Source organism: Leptonychotes weddellii, chromosome 6 (genome assembly GCF_054177405.1).
Source record: "Leptonychotes weddellii isolate Sample4059 chromosome 6, ASM5417740v2, whole genome shotgun sequence".
NCBI lineage: Eukaryota > Metazoa > Chordata > Mammalia > Carnivora > Phocidae > Leptonychotes > Leptonychotes weddellii.
In genome coordinates, this window is record NC_138374.1 from 50,422,724 (window position 1) to 50,439,414 (window position 16,691).

The 16,691-nt window shown below is 52.3% G+C and overlaps 1 protein-coding gene across 5 annotated transcripts in view; it reads left to right on the forward strand.

Moving 5' to 3' along the window:
* The window catches only part of LRRC20 (leucine rich repeat containing 20), a 106,781-nt gene that overhangs the window by 17,193 nt on the left and 72,897 nt on the right, over positions 1-16,691 (forward strand). For 3 of the 5 annotated variants that reach the window (XM_081824126.1, XM_081824122.1, XM_081824125.1), the window contains one exon: positions 12,609-12,753. In XM_081824126.1, the coding sequence (XP_081680252.1) occupies positions 12,672-12,753 (82 nt within the window). In that variant the 5' untranslated portion in view covers positions 12,609-12,671. Of the gene's footprint in view, positions 1-6,816; positions 6,908-11,554; positions 11,695-12,608; positions 12,754-16,691 lie in introns of those variants that run through there. The other 2 variants (XM_081824121.1, XM_081824124.1) reach the window with 2 other exon arrangements.

A 16,691-nucleotide genomic window follows, 5' to 3' on the forward strand; every position in this document is an offset into this window, starting at 1 on the left:
CAGGTCATGATCCCAGGGTCCTGGGATCGAGCCCCGCATCTGGCTCCCTGCTCTGCCGGGAGCCTGCTTTTCCCTCTCCCACTCCCCCTGCTTGTGTTCCCGGGAGCCTGCTTTTCCCTCTCCCACTCCCCCTGCTTGTGTTCCCTCTCTCGCTGTGTCTCTCTCTGTCAAATAAATAAATAAAATCTTTAAAAAAAAAAATTCGGGTCATCCCCTTAAAGGCAACCTGGCTTGCTCTGGATGCTTTCTTTTCTCCTTCCTGCCAACTCCGAAAGGGTGTAACTGTAGCAGCAGCCTGGGACCCAGAGGTGGGAGGGGCATATTGAAGATGACACAGTAACTGGCCATCCTGGTTTTTAGACGACTTGTTTGGAACAGAGCTGTCAACCTTTCCCAGATCACCTGTCTCAGGAGAGAGGGCAACACATTTATTTATTTATTTATTTATTTAAAGATTTTATTTATTTATTTGACAGAGAGAGAGACAGCGAGAGAGGAGTGGGAGAGGGAGAAGCAGGCTTCCCAAGGAGCAGGGAGCCCGATGCGGGGCTTGATCCCAGGACCCTGAGATCATGACCTGAGGCGAAGGCAGTTGCCCAACCGACTGAGCCACCCAGGCGTCCCCACATTCTTTTATTTATGTTGAAGTATTTTTGGGTCTTATTTTACAGCAGCCTAGCTGTCCACTAGTTGAGATAGTCCCTGAGAATAGAGTAAGGGTGTCCCATGTGTACTTACGGACATAGTGACCTCTAACGCTGGGGGGTGGGGTGGGCGGGGCAGGGAATACTCTCCACGGTGACATTGACTCCATGTGCTTTGTTTCCAAGTCCCAACACAGGCCTGTCTCTGGCTTTCTGTTTCTCACCAGGACCCCAGAGCTAGGGGCGGGGCTAGGGCGAGGCAAGCCCTCAAGAGGAACTTTCAGGCCATGCCAGGGTGGGATTGGCAGCTGAGAGTGAGTGGCTCCTTAACTGTTGTGCCCCTGGGAGCCTTGGGGACCACTCCCTAGTCTGGGATTGCCAGAAGCCATAGCTTCGTCGTGGCCACCCTCTTTGTCTCCGGGGGGGGGGGGGTCTTCTCCTGTCACGTGCTTTCGACCCGGGCCTGGGACCAGTGACACTGCCCCCTGAGCTCCAGCCCTGGTCTATCTCTGGACCTCCTGACTCTACCTACTTCCGAGAACTTGTTGGACAGCTCCCAGTGGATGTGCCCTTACCGGTCTTCTGAACATACCCTAAATCCTCCTGCTCTTTAGTCAGCCCTAGACCCGCATGTCCTTTGTTCTGTACAGGGCACAGCCCGGTCCCCTGCACCTGACCCCTCTCCCACACATTTTTCTCCTTCATCCCCACATCATTTTCAAGCACTGCCCCGTCTATCTTGAAGTATCTCTTTGCATCTGTCCCTCATCTGTTCTCTCTACAGCTACCTTAAGTCAGGTCCTTGTCTTCCCCACAGGGCCTTGCAGGGGCCCTTCTAGAGTTTGGCCACTATACTCGCAGGCTGTGGTTGAATTCTAATTGTACCACTCAGTAGACCTTTGACAAACTCCTTAACTTCTGTGCGCCTTTGTTTCCTCATCTTTAAAATGGGGCTGCTAGCAGGTGTGTGTGTGTGTGTGTGTGTGTAAAGATGGAATAAATAACACAAAGTATGTGATAGAAAAAGTGACATTTTAGGTATGAACTATTATCGCTGCTATTATTGGCATTATTATTTCAGATCGTCCTGTGTTCTGTTCCTTCCTTCCAGACTGCTTCTCTAATCAGGTCACTCCCTTGACCAATATGTTTACTCCTCCCTGTATCTACCCCCTCAGTGGACCTTCCATATTGTCTCTGGGCTCGGCCATGTTTTGGCTAATGAGCTAACAGAAAGTTTGTGCCACTAGCTGAGGCTTGAAAAGTACTTTCACTATGGACTTGCCTTTTAGACCAGGCTGGTCCCCTGGTAAGCGACCATGTAGAGCAGAGGCCCCGGTCTGTCCCCACCGAGGCCCCTCCACCAACAGCCTGCTGACTGCCAGATGCAGGAGTGAGGCTGTTCTAGACCATCTGGCCCCAGCCGGGTGCCAGCTGACTGCAGAGATCAGCCCAGCCAGTTCAGACCAGAACCGCCCAGCTGACCTACAGAATTGTGAGAAATGACACACGCTTGTTGCTGTAAGCTGCTAAATTTCCGGGTGGTGTATTACAAAGCAAAAGCTAACTGAAACACACGGGAAATCAAGTACCACCTTGTCATCCCGGGAGCAAAGGCCCTCATGATGGCTCAGTGTGACTTGGTGTATCTTGGTGAACCAGTCCCACGGCTCCTTATACCCCCAGCCTCAGCCAGAGGTGAGCACTTGGGTGTTCCCAGGAATGCTTGATGCTTTCTGGCTTCTAAACCTATCTCAGGCTGAGCCCCACTCTGGGAGTACTCTTCCCTTCCCTATTCCTTTCCCTGTCTCATGTCCTTCTTGGTCTTCTGTGTCTATTACAATTCAACGGATCCTTGAAGACGTCTTCAAGAGGTCTATTTTCCTGTGGTTGGTGGGCCAGTTGGGAGCAGCCCACCCTTGAAACTCTTTACTTGGTATTGCTGAACTCCTAGTTCTCTGTTGTTGTGGGACAGTCTTTCCCAAGGTGGGACCTATATTCTTGGAGGTCCAGGACCACTGCTTTGAGAGAGTGATTCCCTTTTAAAATTTCTTCCAAGCATTTTGAGTTAACCAAGGCACTGCCATGTCTTTACTATCTCCCTAGCACTTGCAAGCCTCCTTTTAGAACAAAGAGAACAGGGCGCCTGGGTGGCTCAGTTGGTTAAGCGACTGCCTTCAGCTCAGGTCATGATCCCAGGGTCCTGGGATCGAGTCCCGCATCGGGCTCCCTGCTTTGCAGGGAGCTTGCGTCTCCCTCTCCCACTCCCCCTGCTTGTGTTCCCTCTCTCACTGTGTCTCTCTCTGTCAAATAAATAAATAAAATCTTTAAAAAAAAAAAAAAAAAAGAGAACAGCCTCAGGTGCAGGCCTTTAGCAGGCAACAGTAATGTTTCATTTTATTCACTTAATTATATTTAACAAGTTTTTCCAGTTCTATTGGGATATAATTGACTTACAGTATTTATTTTTCAGGTTACATTCTATCTATGGCAAATGATACTACTTTTCATTTCTAGTAAGGATATAAGGCTTTCAGGAAATCAACAGGGGCTGTGTTTAAGCTCTGGCAAACCAGCCTCTCTCTGTTTATAGGTGAAGTTGTATGGCTTCCATCTCATGTGACCAGGCCTCCAAAGATGCTCTGTTTGGGAGCAGGAGCCTATTTGGGGCCCACTGAGCTTCTTCACTGAGAAGCCTCAATGGGGCTTTCTCTTGCACAGCCCTGTCTTCCTGATCCTCCAATTGTTATTCTGGAACTGAAAGTGGCAATAAATAGCTTGCAAGTGAGAGATAACATTTTGCCAATTGACTGTGTTGAACGAGATCAGTAAACATCACGATTGAAAATCTTAGCACAAAAAAAAAAAAGAAAGAAAGAAAATCTTAGCATCCTTAACACCGTGATAAATACTGACTGAGCACCCACTATGTGCTGGGTGTCATGGGAATATTTATTAAGCACTGCAGTAGATTGCAAAACTAGCTTTGATTCTTTACCCATCCCTGTATCCACATTCCTTGCAATGTGACCTTGCTACTCCTGCCATCAGAAAATGGAGCCTATTTCCCCACCCTTGAACCTGGGTTGGACTTGTGACTTGGTTTAGTCAATACAACTATGGAAGTCATGTAGTGCCAGTTTTGAGCCGAGACCTTGCATGAGTCCATTCTTGCTCTTAGAACTGCACAGTTCTTTGTGAACGGGGGCTAGCCTGCTGATGGATGAGAGACGTGTGGCCCAGTTACCTCAGTTGACAGCAAGCCATCTTCCCAGAAGCAGAAGCCTTTGGTTTCCCAGATACCAACCCCAAATGCATGAGGGAGTCCAGCTGAGACCCAGAAGAGCTGCCCAGCTGAGCCCAACCTAAAAGGCTGACCCATAAAATTGTAAACTAAATATTTATTATTTTAAGACACTTCTGGGGTGCCTGGGTGGTTCATTTGGTTAAGGGTCTGTCTCTTGATTTTGGTTCAGGTCATGATCTCAGGGTTGTGAGACGGAGCCCCGCATTGGGCTCTGTGCTGGGCGTGGAGCCTGCTTAAGATTCTCTCTCTTGGGGCGCTTGGGTGGCTCAGTCGTTAAGTGTCTGCCTTCGGCTCAGGTCATGATCCCAGAGTTCCGGGATGGAGCCCCGCACTGGGCTCCCTGCTTGGCGGGAAGCCTGCTTCTCCCTCTCCCACTCCCCTTGCTTGTGTTCCCTCTTTCACTCTGTCTCTCTCTGTCAAATAAATAAATAAAATCTTAAAAAAAAAAAAAAAGAAGATTCTCTCTCTCCCTCTGCCTCTTCCCTCCCTCAAAAAAAAGACACTTCTGCACTTTGGGGTGTTTTATGATTCAGGAATAGAAAGTGCTGACTGATACAAGTACTTACTACGTGCCAAGCTCTGGTTGATCTAAAATCAGGCAGAGTCTTGGGAGAAAGACACATGCAGAGATGGCATAGTAATGGGAATGGTGCAGTAAGTACTCTGGAGAAGCAAACACACGAGCCACAGAAGATGTGGCCTTTGAGCTGGGCAGGAGTCTTCTCCCTGTGGAGTTAGAGGGTCCAGGATGAAATCCTTGGGAGAGAGGACTGAATATAAGGAACTGAGGGATGCCTCAGGCGGGGGCCATCAGTCCGTGGGATTTACTGAGCCCTTACTATGTGCACAAAAGCACGAGCCTGGCGATCTCAGGTCTGTGTATGGCCTGGAGGAGAAGAGAAGACATCCATGTGTGGAAATTGGCCAGAGATATAAGGCTGTTTTCTTTTTCCTTTTTTTTCTTTTTTCTTTCTTCTTCTTTTTATTTTTTTAAAGATTTTATTTATTTATTTGCCAGAGAGAGACATAGCGAGAGAGGGAACACAAGCAGAGGGAGTGGGAGAGGGAGAAGCAGGCTTCCTGCCGAGCAGGGAGGCCGATGCGGGGCTCGATCCCAGGACCCTGGGATCATGACCTGAGCCGAAGGCAGACACTTAACGACTGAGCCACCCAGGCGCCCCCCCCTTTTTTTAAAGTAAGCTCTACGCCCAGCATGGGGCTAGAACTCACAGCCCAGAGATTAAGAGTCACATGCTCTACAGACTGAGCCAGCCAGGCACCCTGGAAGGGTGGTTTTAAGTGAAACAAGTGACAGGGTCCTCTTTGTCCAGAGTGATAAGGATCTTGGCTTGGGCAGAACAGGATTTGATCCATTTGTTATTAATATCCAGTACCTGGTATATATGTGGCAGGGATAGAGTGGTGATGAGGTTGGGGAAAGGTTTCCATAGATAGTCCTCCTGGGAAGGAGTCAGAACACATGGCTGCTCAGGCATCCCCCTGAGTGGTAACCCCTTGAGGGCAGGGTCTGTGTCTCACTGATCTTGGCATACCCCGAGACATAGGACCTTGCATACACTAGGCATTCAGGTTTAAAGACTTTCTTTGGAGACGTTTCTCATCCCCTTCCCTGTATTCCTACTCACCCATTGTATTAGTTTCTAAGGGCTGTTGTAACAAATTGCCACAAACCATGTGACTTAAAAGAATTGTATTTTCTCATAGTTCTGGAGGCTGGAAGTCCAAAATCGAGGTGTCTTCAGAGTTGTTTCCTTTCTTGCCCCTTCCTAGCTTCAGGTCCTTGCCCACACAGTCCTTGGGATTCCTTGGCTTATAGGCACATCACTGCCATCTCTGCCTCTGTCTTCACATGCCCTTCTCCCTGTGTGTCTCTTCTCTTCTCATCAGAACACCATACACACCCTACTCCAGTATGACCTTACCTTAACTAATCTCTGCAATGACCCTATTTCCAAATAAGGTCACATTCTGAGGTACTGGGGGTTAAGACTTCAAAATACCTCTTTTTGGGGAGACAATTCAACCCAAAACATCCATCAAGACCCAGGGGAATGTGTGCTCCTTATGTGACTGCCCCAAACCCCAGAGGCAGAATTAAATGGTCTTTCTTCAGGACTCCTACATATTTAGTACATGCTTCTGTTTACGAGAGCATTTGACGTGTTGATCATTGTCACGGGCTGAGTCAGGGGCCTCGCTTCTTTTGTGCTTTCCATAGTGCCTTGTAAAGGGTATATGGTGAGTCCTCCATAAATGGAGGCCTGTGAAGCTCCCTGAGCTGTCATGCTCAGCACTGCACGAAACATGTCATACATTAGTCCTCACAATGACCCCTGTAAAGTATTTATGTACCTTAACTCCTATTTTATAGTGGAGAATGTTGGGATTTAGAGAGGTGAGATAACTTAGGGTAGCCAGAATTATCGTCTCTAAAAACCCGAATGGGCACCTGAAGGCATCCCATGAAAAGTTCTCTATCCCCCATCTTCACATTTCTCAAAGTACCCCTGATCTGGCTAATTCAACTCCATTCCCTTGAGAAGAACCTGCAGCCTCAATCCTACCGATCCCTGGCTCTGTGTAGCACGTTCGACTCTACGCGCCCGCCCTCCCTAGCGTTTTCCCTCCAGAAGCCGCACACAAAGCGGATCCACCCTGCGCACGAGAGCGCGCGGGCCGCTTTTCCGCGCGCGCCGTTCCCGTGCGCGGCGTGGGGACCGGCGCGCTGATTGGCTGAGCGCGGCCCGGGCCCGCGGCCTGCTCCCGCCCCGGCACCTATCCTGGCGCGGCGATTGGCCGAGCGGCCGTGCGCGCCGAGACCGCGGTCCCGCGCGCCCCGCCCCTCCCGCTCCCGCGCGCTGCTGTTGCATGGGGCGCCGCCGGCGGCCGAGGGAGCGTGACTGCGCTGCGCAGGGCGCTAGGAGGCATTGTCGCTGTAAGTGGAGCAGAAAGCGGCCCAAAGCGGGGCCCCACGCTTCGTGCCCCGCAAAGTAAATGCAGTCTGAGGCTGAGCGCTGGAGGGCTGGGGGCGAGAGGGAGAGAAGTGCCCCCGGTTCTGCAGCGTCCCCTCCCCTCCCCTCCCCCAGGTCACCGGGTGGAAAGGGCAGCGGTGCATCAGCTGCGGCTTCTGCAGTGCCCGGGGGCCCGGCGCCGCGCCGGCTTCTGCTTGCAAACTGCGGCTGGACCCCGGCTGGCCCGCGGGAGTGGGCGCAGCGACGGCAGGGAGTAGGGAGCCCGGGGAAGCGGCGCCGGGCCTCCGTCCCCGCGGGAGGCGCCCGGGCCGGGGGAAGCTGTGGTGTATTTCGTTCCTGAAGCAGCGTTCTCGGGATACGCTTCCGTTCTGGGAGCTGCAGACGCCTGCCCCAGAGCCTGCCTCCCGGCCTCCTGGGAGCGCGGGAGTCCGGACCCTCTGCGACCGCCAGTTTTCGCCCCTCTCCCTGCTTCATTCTCCCCAGTCCCCGCCTGCCGCGCGAGCCGAGGGCCGGCGACGAGGAGCCATTGGCTGCGGGTTCCGGGGGGTGGGGTAGACGGGTGAGGCGGGCCCCTTGCGCGAGGCGCGGGGACCCTGGCCTGGAGCACATTCCTGGGAGGCGCTGCGGGAGGATGCCTAGGTGCCTGGAGCGGAGCGCTCGTGCGGCGCTGCGAACCCCGAGGCTCAAAACCAGGCGCCAGCCCGTCCCGCTCACGCCCCAGCGGGCTGCTTTCTCTGGGGTGGAAAAGTGGGTCAACTCTGTCCGGGTCTCAAGGGCTTCCGGGGCTACTTGGATACCATCCAGCCCTCCGCCTCTCACCTTCCCACCTGCTCCCCCACCTGGCGTGGCCCTTAGGACCCGCCGGAGCCAGCGATGCGGGAGCTTGCACACATGGCTCAGGAGGCTCGAGTTGCCCTTCGGAGCGGCTGCCAGGCTCTAAAGTTCCCAAGTGACCACACCAGTAACTAAATATAGGAGCAGCTGGTGCGGACGGGGTGTCGCAGCAGCTCCTTTGCAGAGATCTCCGGGCTCCAGATAGGTAGAGTTGTCACTGGGGAGAACAGGAGCGCCAGCAGGGGGCTGCAGTCAGGGGTTAAGCAAAAATCACCCCAACTCCAGCCTTGTATCCCGGTGAAACTAGGTCATAGATCCAGAAGGGCCTGTTGCCAACTCCCACGAAGGAAGACAACTTTTCTGGCATTCAGTTTCTTATATCCTAACTTACTGTCTGTACCTGTTAAATTACCTACAGGTAATGCATTAATGTGGGAAGTGCTTAACGTTGGCAAAGACCTTTCTCAAAAGTTCTATATCATTTACTTTTCTAAACAACCGAGTGAGGGAGGTGGCATTTCCAACTGCTCACAAATCCTGGTAACTTTCCAAACTCTGATCTTAGGCAGCTGTCCTCAGAAAACTTTGCCTCACTCTGCAGAGAAACAGCACAGAGTTACGGGAGGGCCTATGGCCTCCTGCCCCAGTGGTCTGGGGACAGATTGGCTACCTGTCTCCCTCTTTCTCTCATCTCGTTGGGTCCCTCTGCTCAGACCATGTCTCTCTTCCCTTCGTGCGGGGGCACACATGTTCCTTGGGCCTGGCGTCACAGCCCTACTAGCATCTAGCTCATTCTTCCTCCTGTCACTCAGTCTCTCCTAGATGAGGGAAGCTCATTCTGGCCCATGCCCCATCTCTATAACTTTATTCCCCTGTGTGGCCCTTTTAGAAGGTGCCCAGGAGATGTTTGTTGGATTTAAACATTTCCTGAGGCTATGATGCCCGCTCCCAGGAAAGAGGAATTGGGGATGCAGGGAAAGGGATGTGTGGCTGGGGGCAGCAGCTGTATGAGTGTGGCTTTGGAGCCTGTGCTGAAGGGTCTCCAGGATTTGGAGCACTTGGCCTTGAAATTAGCTAAGGCTTCCCTGCAGTCCCTTGGGGACACTCTGACTTTCTTCTACTATCGACTCTGCCTGTGGGTTTGGCCAGATGCCCCAAGGAGCCCAGAGCTTGAGCCTGTGGGGTTCTCCTGGGGTTCTGTAGTTGGGTTCCGGTTCCAGGAAGGCTCCCTCGCAGGATAATTTTGGTTGACTCACGTTGTTTATAGGAACAGGGGCCCTCACGCCCTAGGGGGCTGCCCTGCCTAGGGGCTTTTGCACTCCGTCAGAAGTAGGTCCATAGTTCTCTCTGCCACTTGTATGTGACCCAGACAGTTTTCCATTTTCCTCAAAAACAGTGTTAAACAAAAGAAAAGAATAGCTTTATTTTTATTTCTACCCCCCCCCCCCGCAACCTCCTCTCTCGGGGTTTCTGTTATATGCCAAATAAATCTTGCTTTTATTGTTGTTAAAGAGGCCCAGTGTTGGTTTAGATCTCCAAAGGAGCAGTCAGTGACGTTGCCCTTTTGGGGACCCACTCCAGACTCCTGTCATTCTGTTTGTTCTTGCCTCAGTCTCGGGCCCCTTTACCCCATCTGGGGCCTTATACCGCATGTGGCCCTACCATGCTCCTCTCTCACAGCCTTGGCTCTGCCAGAGTGACAAGCCTTTGTCATCTGACCCGAGAGAGGGAGAGTGACCTGGACTATAAGAAGGAATTCTCCCTTGTGAGGGGAGGAGTCGTGTTAGGTGAAGGGAAGGTGGTTTCCTGGTCAGTTAGTGGGGGTGGCGATTTTGGGCAGCAGGTACCTTTCGAGGGTCTAGGATACATCTGTGCTGTACCCAGAGCATCCTCTGGAATGTAAGGGGCCCTTCCTACTAGTGATTTGCTCTGACAGCCAGACCTTGCAGCTTGCTCCTGTTCCTGCTTTGATGTCCATTCTCTGACCCACACCGTAGAGTGTCTTCGCTTGCCACAGGGGGTGAGATTTTTAATTTAATTAGTTTTCATCAGTGGGCTCTATGGCCTAAGGCATCCCCTGCCCTGCTCCCCTCCCCACCCCCCCCCCCAACTGGTGGCAGCTAGGAGAATTGTAAGCATAGTGCCTGGCTGAAAGTAATCAGCCCAGACAGTCCCTTGCAGGGTTAGCGCAGACCCTGGGCAGCTTGGAGATCTACCTTCCCTTTGCCTTGTGCTGGGAGGCCAGGATTGCCTCAGTGATGTTTCCTAGAGCTGTCCATCAGAATCATAAGTCACAGCTTTTTCCTGTGTTTCTGCCCTCTTCATTCGTACGCCCTATACCTAGTAGCTGCTCCATATGTTTTTGTGATTATGGATGATAAGTATTGGAGATAGGGCAAGGAAGGAGCATGGTATAGTAGGAAGAATCCTAGGCTGGGAGTTAGGAGACCTAGCTTCTTTGTTTCCCATCTAGCTCATTTGTCTCCCCTCTTGAGCCCTCAGTGTTCCCATTCATAAGGGTTAGAGTAAGTCACCAAGATCCCAGCAACATCGCTGTGACTCAGGCTTAGGGGACTGGTCCTAAGGGCAGAATGGTTGAGGTGTTGGGTTTAGTTTGCCATAGTCCTCACTATTCCCCACTGTCCCACCCTGCCCACCTTATGCAAGTTGTCTACCCAGCACCATTAAGCCTTTGACTCTATGACCCTTCTCATTTAGGCAGGGTCTTAGATTTATTGTAAGAGGCTATTGACTTGTATTTAGATTTGAAACCCAAATGATGGCTGTTGATCATCATCATCACCATTGGGGTATCCTAACTAGGCATCTGTATTCAGTTTGTGGTGTAAAGTGCGGGGGGAGGGGAAAGCACAGTATAGAGCTGCTCCCTGTGCCAAGCTGCCCACAGGCCGACTGGGGAGACAAGTATGTATATTTAAAAAGCTCACAAACAACCCAAGTGGCTTGTGCTAAGTCCTTAAGTGGTGCTGAAACTCAGAGGGAGGAGAAAACACTGAGGGCTGAGGCAATCAGGGAAGACTTCCTGGAGGTGGAGAAGGAAATTCTAGTCACTCCTTAAAGATGAGTTGTCCTGTCGGCATGTGTACTGCTTTATCCTCTTGACTAGAATTTGTTGAGACCTACATGTCCTGGGCCCTGGCCTGGAAAGATGTAAATATATTTTTTAAAGATTTTATTTATTTATTTGACAGAGAGAGAACACAAGCAGGGGGAGTGGGAGAGGGAGAAGCAGGCTTCCTGCCGAGCAGGGAGCCCAGTGCGGGGCTCGATCCCGGAACTCTGGGACCATGACCTGAGCCGAAGGCAGACGCTTAACGACTGAGCCACCCAGGCGCCCCTGGTGTAAATATTTTTGTTCAATCTTCATATGAATCCAGTGAGGTGGGTATTACTAGCTCTCCTAGTCAGATGAAGAAACTACAGGTCAGAGTAAAAAATCTTTCCCAAGGCTTCTGAACTAATAAATGGCAGAGTTGGGCACTAGGCCTGTCTTCAAAAAAACTAGTCTGTTTCCGCTGCACCGTGGGTCTCAGACCTTTAGCGTTAGCCTCCGTGGTGAGATGCCCCCACATACTGGATTCACCACTAACTCGATCAGCAGACGGATGGGCCTGGCCAACCCAGCTCAGCCTTGCCTGCCCTGCCTGTGTAGCTGAGCACATTTGCATATTTACGTGGTGTCTGATAGCAACTCCGAGCCCTCCCCTCACCCCCCTTCTCTCTGTCCCCACCTTCTTCGACCTCTGACCCTGAGAGCCAGCCCATTCGAGCTCCTTGAACTGTCTTTGAAGCTGGGATTGGGATCCAGAGGCAAAAAAGGGCACTGACCTTGGCCCCAAGTTCATTCTGTCCCCGGGGTGCTGCTGCTGGTGTTGTGGGCGACTTTTGTAAAGAGGTGAGCGCTGGATGTGGAGCTGGGCTGTTAACATTGTTGCTGTTGACTCATTTTGACCTTGGCCAGGTCATCTAGTCCCTCTCTGTGCCTGTTTCCTTCTCTGTAATAAACAGGGAGTTGGAGACCTTTCTAGAGTCCGGCATGTCTTTAACACCAAATAACTTTGTGTTCCTCACCCTTTTTGAAGGCTTTTCTCCCCCAGTGATCCAATTTCCCTTCTTTCCTTTCCTCGCCCCACCCCCGCTTCTCCCTCTGGGTCTGATGGATAAACTCTGATCAAGGCTGATCATCGGGTTTGCAGGCTAAAACTGTAACCAACCCTAGCCTTCCCTCCAAGTTGACAGGTGGGAAGGGAACGCTTAGAGACCCGCCCCCCCAGACTGTGAGCTCTGACCTGGCAGGCCAGTTCCATTTGCCTCTGTGCCCCTACTCCCCAGCACGCAGGAGGTGCCCGGCAGAGGTGGGTGAGGTGAGCCGGGAGCTGGGGGACCTGTCCCTATGGTTGTGCACAGGGCACCAGCCCAGAGGCTGTGGGATGGAGGGACAAGTGTCTGTCCCCTGCAGCTGGCCACGCTCCGGCTCCTCCCCACTGCTCTGCCTGTTAAGTGTGTCACAGGCAGCACACACCTGAGTCCTCACACCTGCCTGGCCGCTGTTTCAAGCCCTTGCCCTGAGTCTGGTGAGGTCACACGTGTGGACCCACCCAGGAAACTGGTTAGGCTAGGCTGCCCACCCCTCTGATGGGCAGATCAGCTGCTCACGGCCTGGTCCCTGGGACTCTCCAGAGGAAGTGAGTGGCCTGGCGCCCTCCCTGCAGGCTTCCTGCAGCCTGGGTCCCACCCCATGGGAGGATGGCTTTGGGGGCGAGTCCCCAGCCTGGGGGCGGGCACTTCATGGTCCTGTGTCTTCCCCAGGCACGGGCCCCCTTGTGAGCAGCAGACCGGCCTGGTGGCTGGCAGCAGGACCCCCTCGCCTGCATGCTGAAGAAGATGGGTGAGGCCGTGGCCAGAGTTGCAAGAAAGGTCAACGAGACTGTGGAGAGCGGCTCTGATACCCTGGGTGAGTGAGGCCAGGGCCTTTCCAACTGCAGGGCGCCCCACAGGCAGCGTGTGAAATCAGTTTAGATGTGGAATTGAAAGAGAAGAGCAAAGAGACAGTATCAGCACTCTCGTCCCGAGGAGAAGCGCTCCATGGAGTTTTATTGCACTTGTGCTTGGTGTGTGCGCACCAGGGAACCTTTCTTTCTTTTTTTTTTTTTTTAAAGATTTTATTTATTTATTTGAGACAGAGAGAATGAGAGAGAGAGAGAGCACATGAGAGGGGAGGTCAGAGGGAGAAGCAGGCTCCCCGCTGAGCAGGGAGCCCGATGCGGGACTCGATCCCAGGACTCTGGGATCATGACCTGAGCCGAAGGCAGTCGCTTAACCAACTGAGCCACCCAGGCGCCGCAGGGAACCTTTCTACACTGCCGCTGACTTGGAGTGGGTGTGTGCCCTTGGCCCAGGTGACGATAGCTGCCGCTGCCGAGGAGCCCCAGGTCCCAGGCCCCATGCAGGTGCCTCATGAGTGTTGCCATATTGAATGCTCACCTCAGCCTTGTGGTGGTGGACACCGGCCAAGCATGCCTAGCCTTGGTCTTCAGATGAGGAGGCGATGGAGGGCCGAAGGCAGAGGGGGCTTTTCCCAGGTCACCCAGCCTGGAGGCCCCTTTTCACACCACTGTTTTACTTGAATTGTGTCATAGACTTTTTGCTTTGACTTGGTCATAGCATTTTATGCCAAGTCTTCAAGCATCTAACTGAATTCAACAGATATTTATTGACTGTTTGCATGTGTAAGGATTACATGCGTGTGTGTGTCTCACCAGCTGGAATGTGTGTACCCCTTAAGCCATTGGCATATTGTGGGATCCCCCAGGAGGGGAGCATGTTCCTGCCTTGGGATGATTGTGTACATAGGTGGGGTGTGAGTAGGGCCTTTGGTACACAGAGAGGAATTCCACAGGCAGGTAGGGATGTGTGTGCCCGCGTGAGTTTGTGTCTGTTTCTCCAAGGAGCATTTCCGTGGAGGTTATTGCCTGACCAAAGATCCAGAGACTGGGAAGGTAGAGCATTTCTGTGAGCAGCCATTGGTCAAATGTGTCTGAAGCTCCTGGGCAAGGCGTGGTGACCTAGAAAGTGGAGGGTCACTCAGCCTTCAAGATCAGTTTGGGGGCACCTGGGTGGCTCAGATGGTTAATTGTCTGCCTTCTCCTCGGGTCATGATCCCAGGGTCCTGGGATGAAGCCCTGTATTGGGCTCCCTGCTCAGTGGGGAGTCTGCTTCTCCCTCTCCTCCCCACTCGTGCTCTCTCTCACTATCTTCCACTATCTCTGTCTCTCTCTCACTCTCACACAAATAAATAAAATCTTTAAAAAAAAAAAAAAAAGATGAGCTTGGTCACCACCTCTTTCAGGAAGCCCTCAGCCCTACACCATCCACCCCTCGCCCTTTCCTCCTCTGTAACTTTTCATTCAGTGTCCTTAGAGGGCAGGGACTTTTGCCCCCATCCGCCAAGAGCCAGAGCTGTGTCAGGTACTTTGTAAGCACATAGCGTTTGCTGACCTGAGCTAAAGCAAGAGAAGCATTTCCTCTGGCAGCGGACAAACTTGAAGGTTGTGGTTGGTTTTGGAGGGAAGTTTCTGGTGAGCTGATAGCCATGGGCCTGTAGGAAAAGAATTCCGGAATCCCATGGTCACTGACGTGGTCGTACTTAGCCCAGTGTTCAAGGCTCTCTAACACTCACACGGCCTGGATTTGAATCCCCACTCTGCCACCCACTAGCCTGCTACCTTAGCAGGTTGCTTAACCTCTAACTGAACCTGGTTTCTTCATGTCTGTAATGGGGATGGTGACTGTTCCTACCTCGTCAAGGTAGGCCACAGTGTCCTGGTCGGAGAGGAGGTGAACGTTTTATTTAGCCTTGGCTGTCTTGACTGGAGCTCGAAACTTTCACAGGGAGGTTACCGGGTCTTTAAAGTTAGGGCAGACCAGTGGAGGCCCATTTATCTCTTCAGTGCCCAGCGAAGAAGCAAAGCGCCAGACCAGGCCACTGGGGGCACTTGCAATCCTGACCCTTCAGCAGGTGGAGCTCCCTGGGCTTGTGTAGTCTGAGGGGCCTGGAGTCTAAGCTCTCTGCATGTACTGAGCATCTGCTGTGTGCAAGGTGCTGGGGGGCTCCCTCAAGCTATGTGCAGTAGAGTTCTGGACGTGAGACCAGCCCACCGCTGTGGGACAGAGAGCAGTGAGTGACAGGAGATTTCCATGCTGAGCCAGGTCAGACACACCACACGTGGTCGGAGTTCGGAGGTGTGGGAAATGTTGCCAGGTGTTGAAGGCGTCTGGGAAGGCTTTCTGGAGGAGGTGGGAATTGAAGTGAGTCTTGAAAGATGGGTGAAGTAACCCAATATGGTTCTCATGTAAAACAGCAAGCAATCTGACACAGCCTAAAAAACCAACCCCAGAAAATGGCTTAAATAAATTTTGTTAAAGCTGTACAATGCAATTTATGGAGCTATTAAAAGTGGTGCATAAAATTTCATTACATGCTTGAATGAAGACGGGCAGATTGTTCCGTAGAACATGAATTGGAAAAAAGCAAGGATCCCAATCTCTATAGTGAGATGCTAGTTATGTTAAACATGTGTATATACAGAGGAAAAAATTGAAATAAAACAAGAAACGAATGGATGTTAGAAAATACTCTTGTGCATTTCCTGAATGTTCTATGATAAACATATTACTCTTTTAAGTAGAAAAGTATGGATTTTAGGGAGAGGACCACCTGCCACTGTAGGAGGTGGAAGTAACACTTCCCAACAGCAGATGAGAGTTCCGGGGATTTTTCCTTCTCTCAGCCTGTGGGTGCAGACAGGGCTTCTCCGGCTTCCTCCCTTCTGCTGGCTTCCCCTCCCTGCCTCCCTGTGCACAGGCCTGGGATGTAGTCCCTGGGATGGCTGGCTTAGAAGCTGCAGGTGTCTCTGCAGGGCAGAAGGTCCCTGTGGAGACGGAGACCGGGTTGGGAGAGCTCAGTTACAGGCTCTCACCTTACTCAGGTAAGCATCACGCGTGCTCCCCCTGGGCACTCGTGGGTGCCCTCCGGAGCCAGGCTTGCTTCTCCCGCAACCTGAGCCGTGGCTCCGGGCCCTTGTCTCCCCACCCCAGGCCTCTTCATCACTCCCTGGCCCCCCTGGCTTGCCCCTCAGCTTGAGCTGAAGCCACTTTTCCCCAGCCCCTTACCCCTCCTCAGCATTTTTGAATGAGCTTGCAGAGTTGGGAACTCTGCACCATCCTCAGGCTCTCCTCTGCATCCTTTCTTTGTGTCCCCAAGTTAGTTCTTTGTCTTTGTCAAGGTCTCACGCCCACCTGGGCTTCCTGGGTCCTCGGACCCTCAGGGGCCTCTGTCTGACCTCACTGTTCCCTTGCCCTGCACCCCACCCCTCTCCAGGGGATAGGCTCCCAGGCCTTTGGGGATGACTTTTAAAACCTGATCATTCTTGCCAAGGAGCGGGACTTGGAAAGGTCTGGGAGAGTGTGGCTGGCTGGGACAGAGACTCTGGCAAAGCTGGTGGGGGGAAGGAGCACCCAGCACAAGCCGGCATTTCCCAGGGCATGCTGGGCACAGATGTTTGACACCTCTTTTCATCCTTTCTCTGGTCTTTTGTGCTTCCTTCCAGAGGATTCCTGTCTGTGTTCATTTCAGGAAAATTCTGAGTCATTAGCTCTGGGCACGTTGCTTCCCCCCATCCCTTGGGTCTCTTTTGCCTGGAATTCCTCTTGGGGTTCCATTCTGGGTGTCCGTGGCTCTAGCATATTTCCTTTCTCTCCATCTCTCTGCTACATTCCGAGATCCTTCTGCCATTTCATGGTTTGCTTCTCCATTTGTGTTCAGTCTGCTCTTGAGCCCATCATTGAGTATTAAGGCTACATATTTTATTTTCAAAAGTTCTGGGGGTGCCC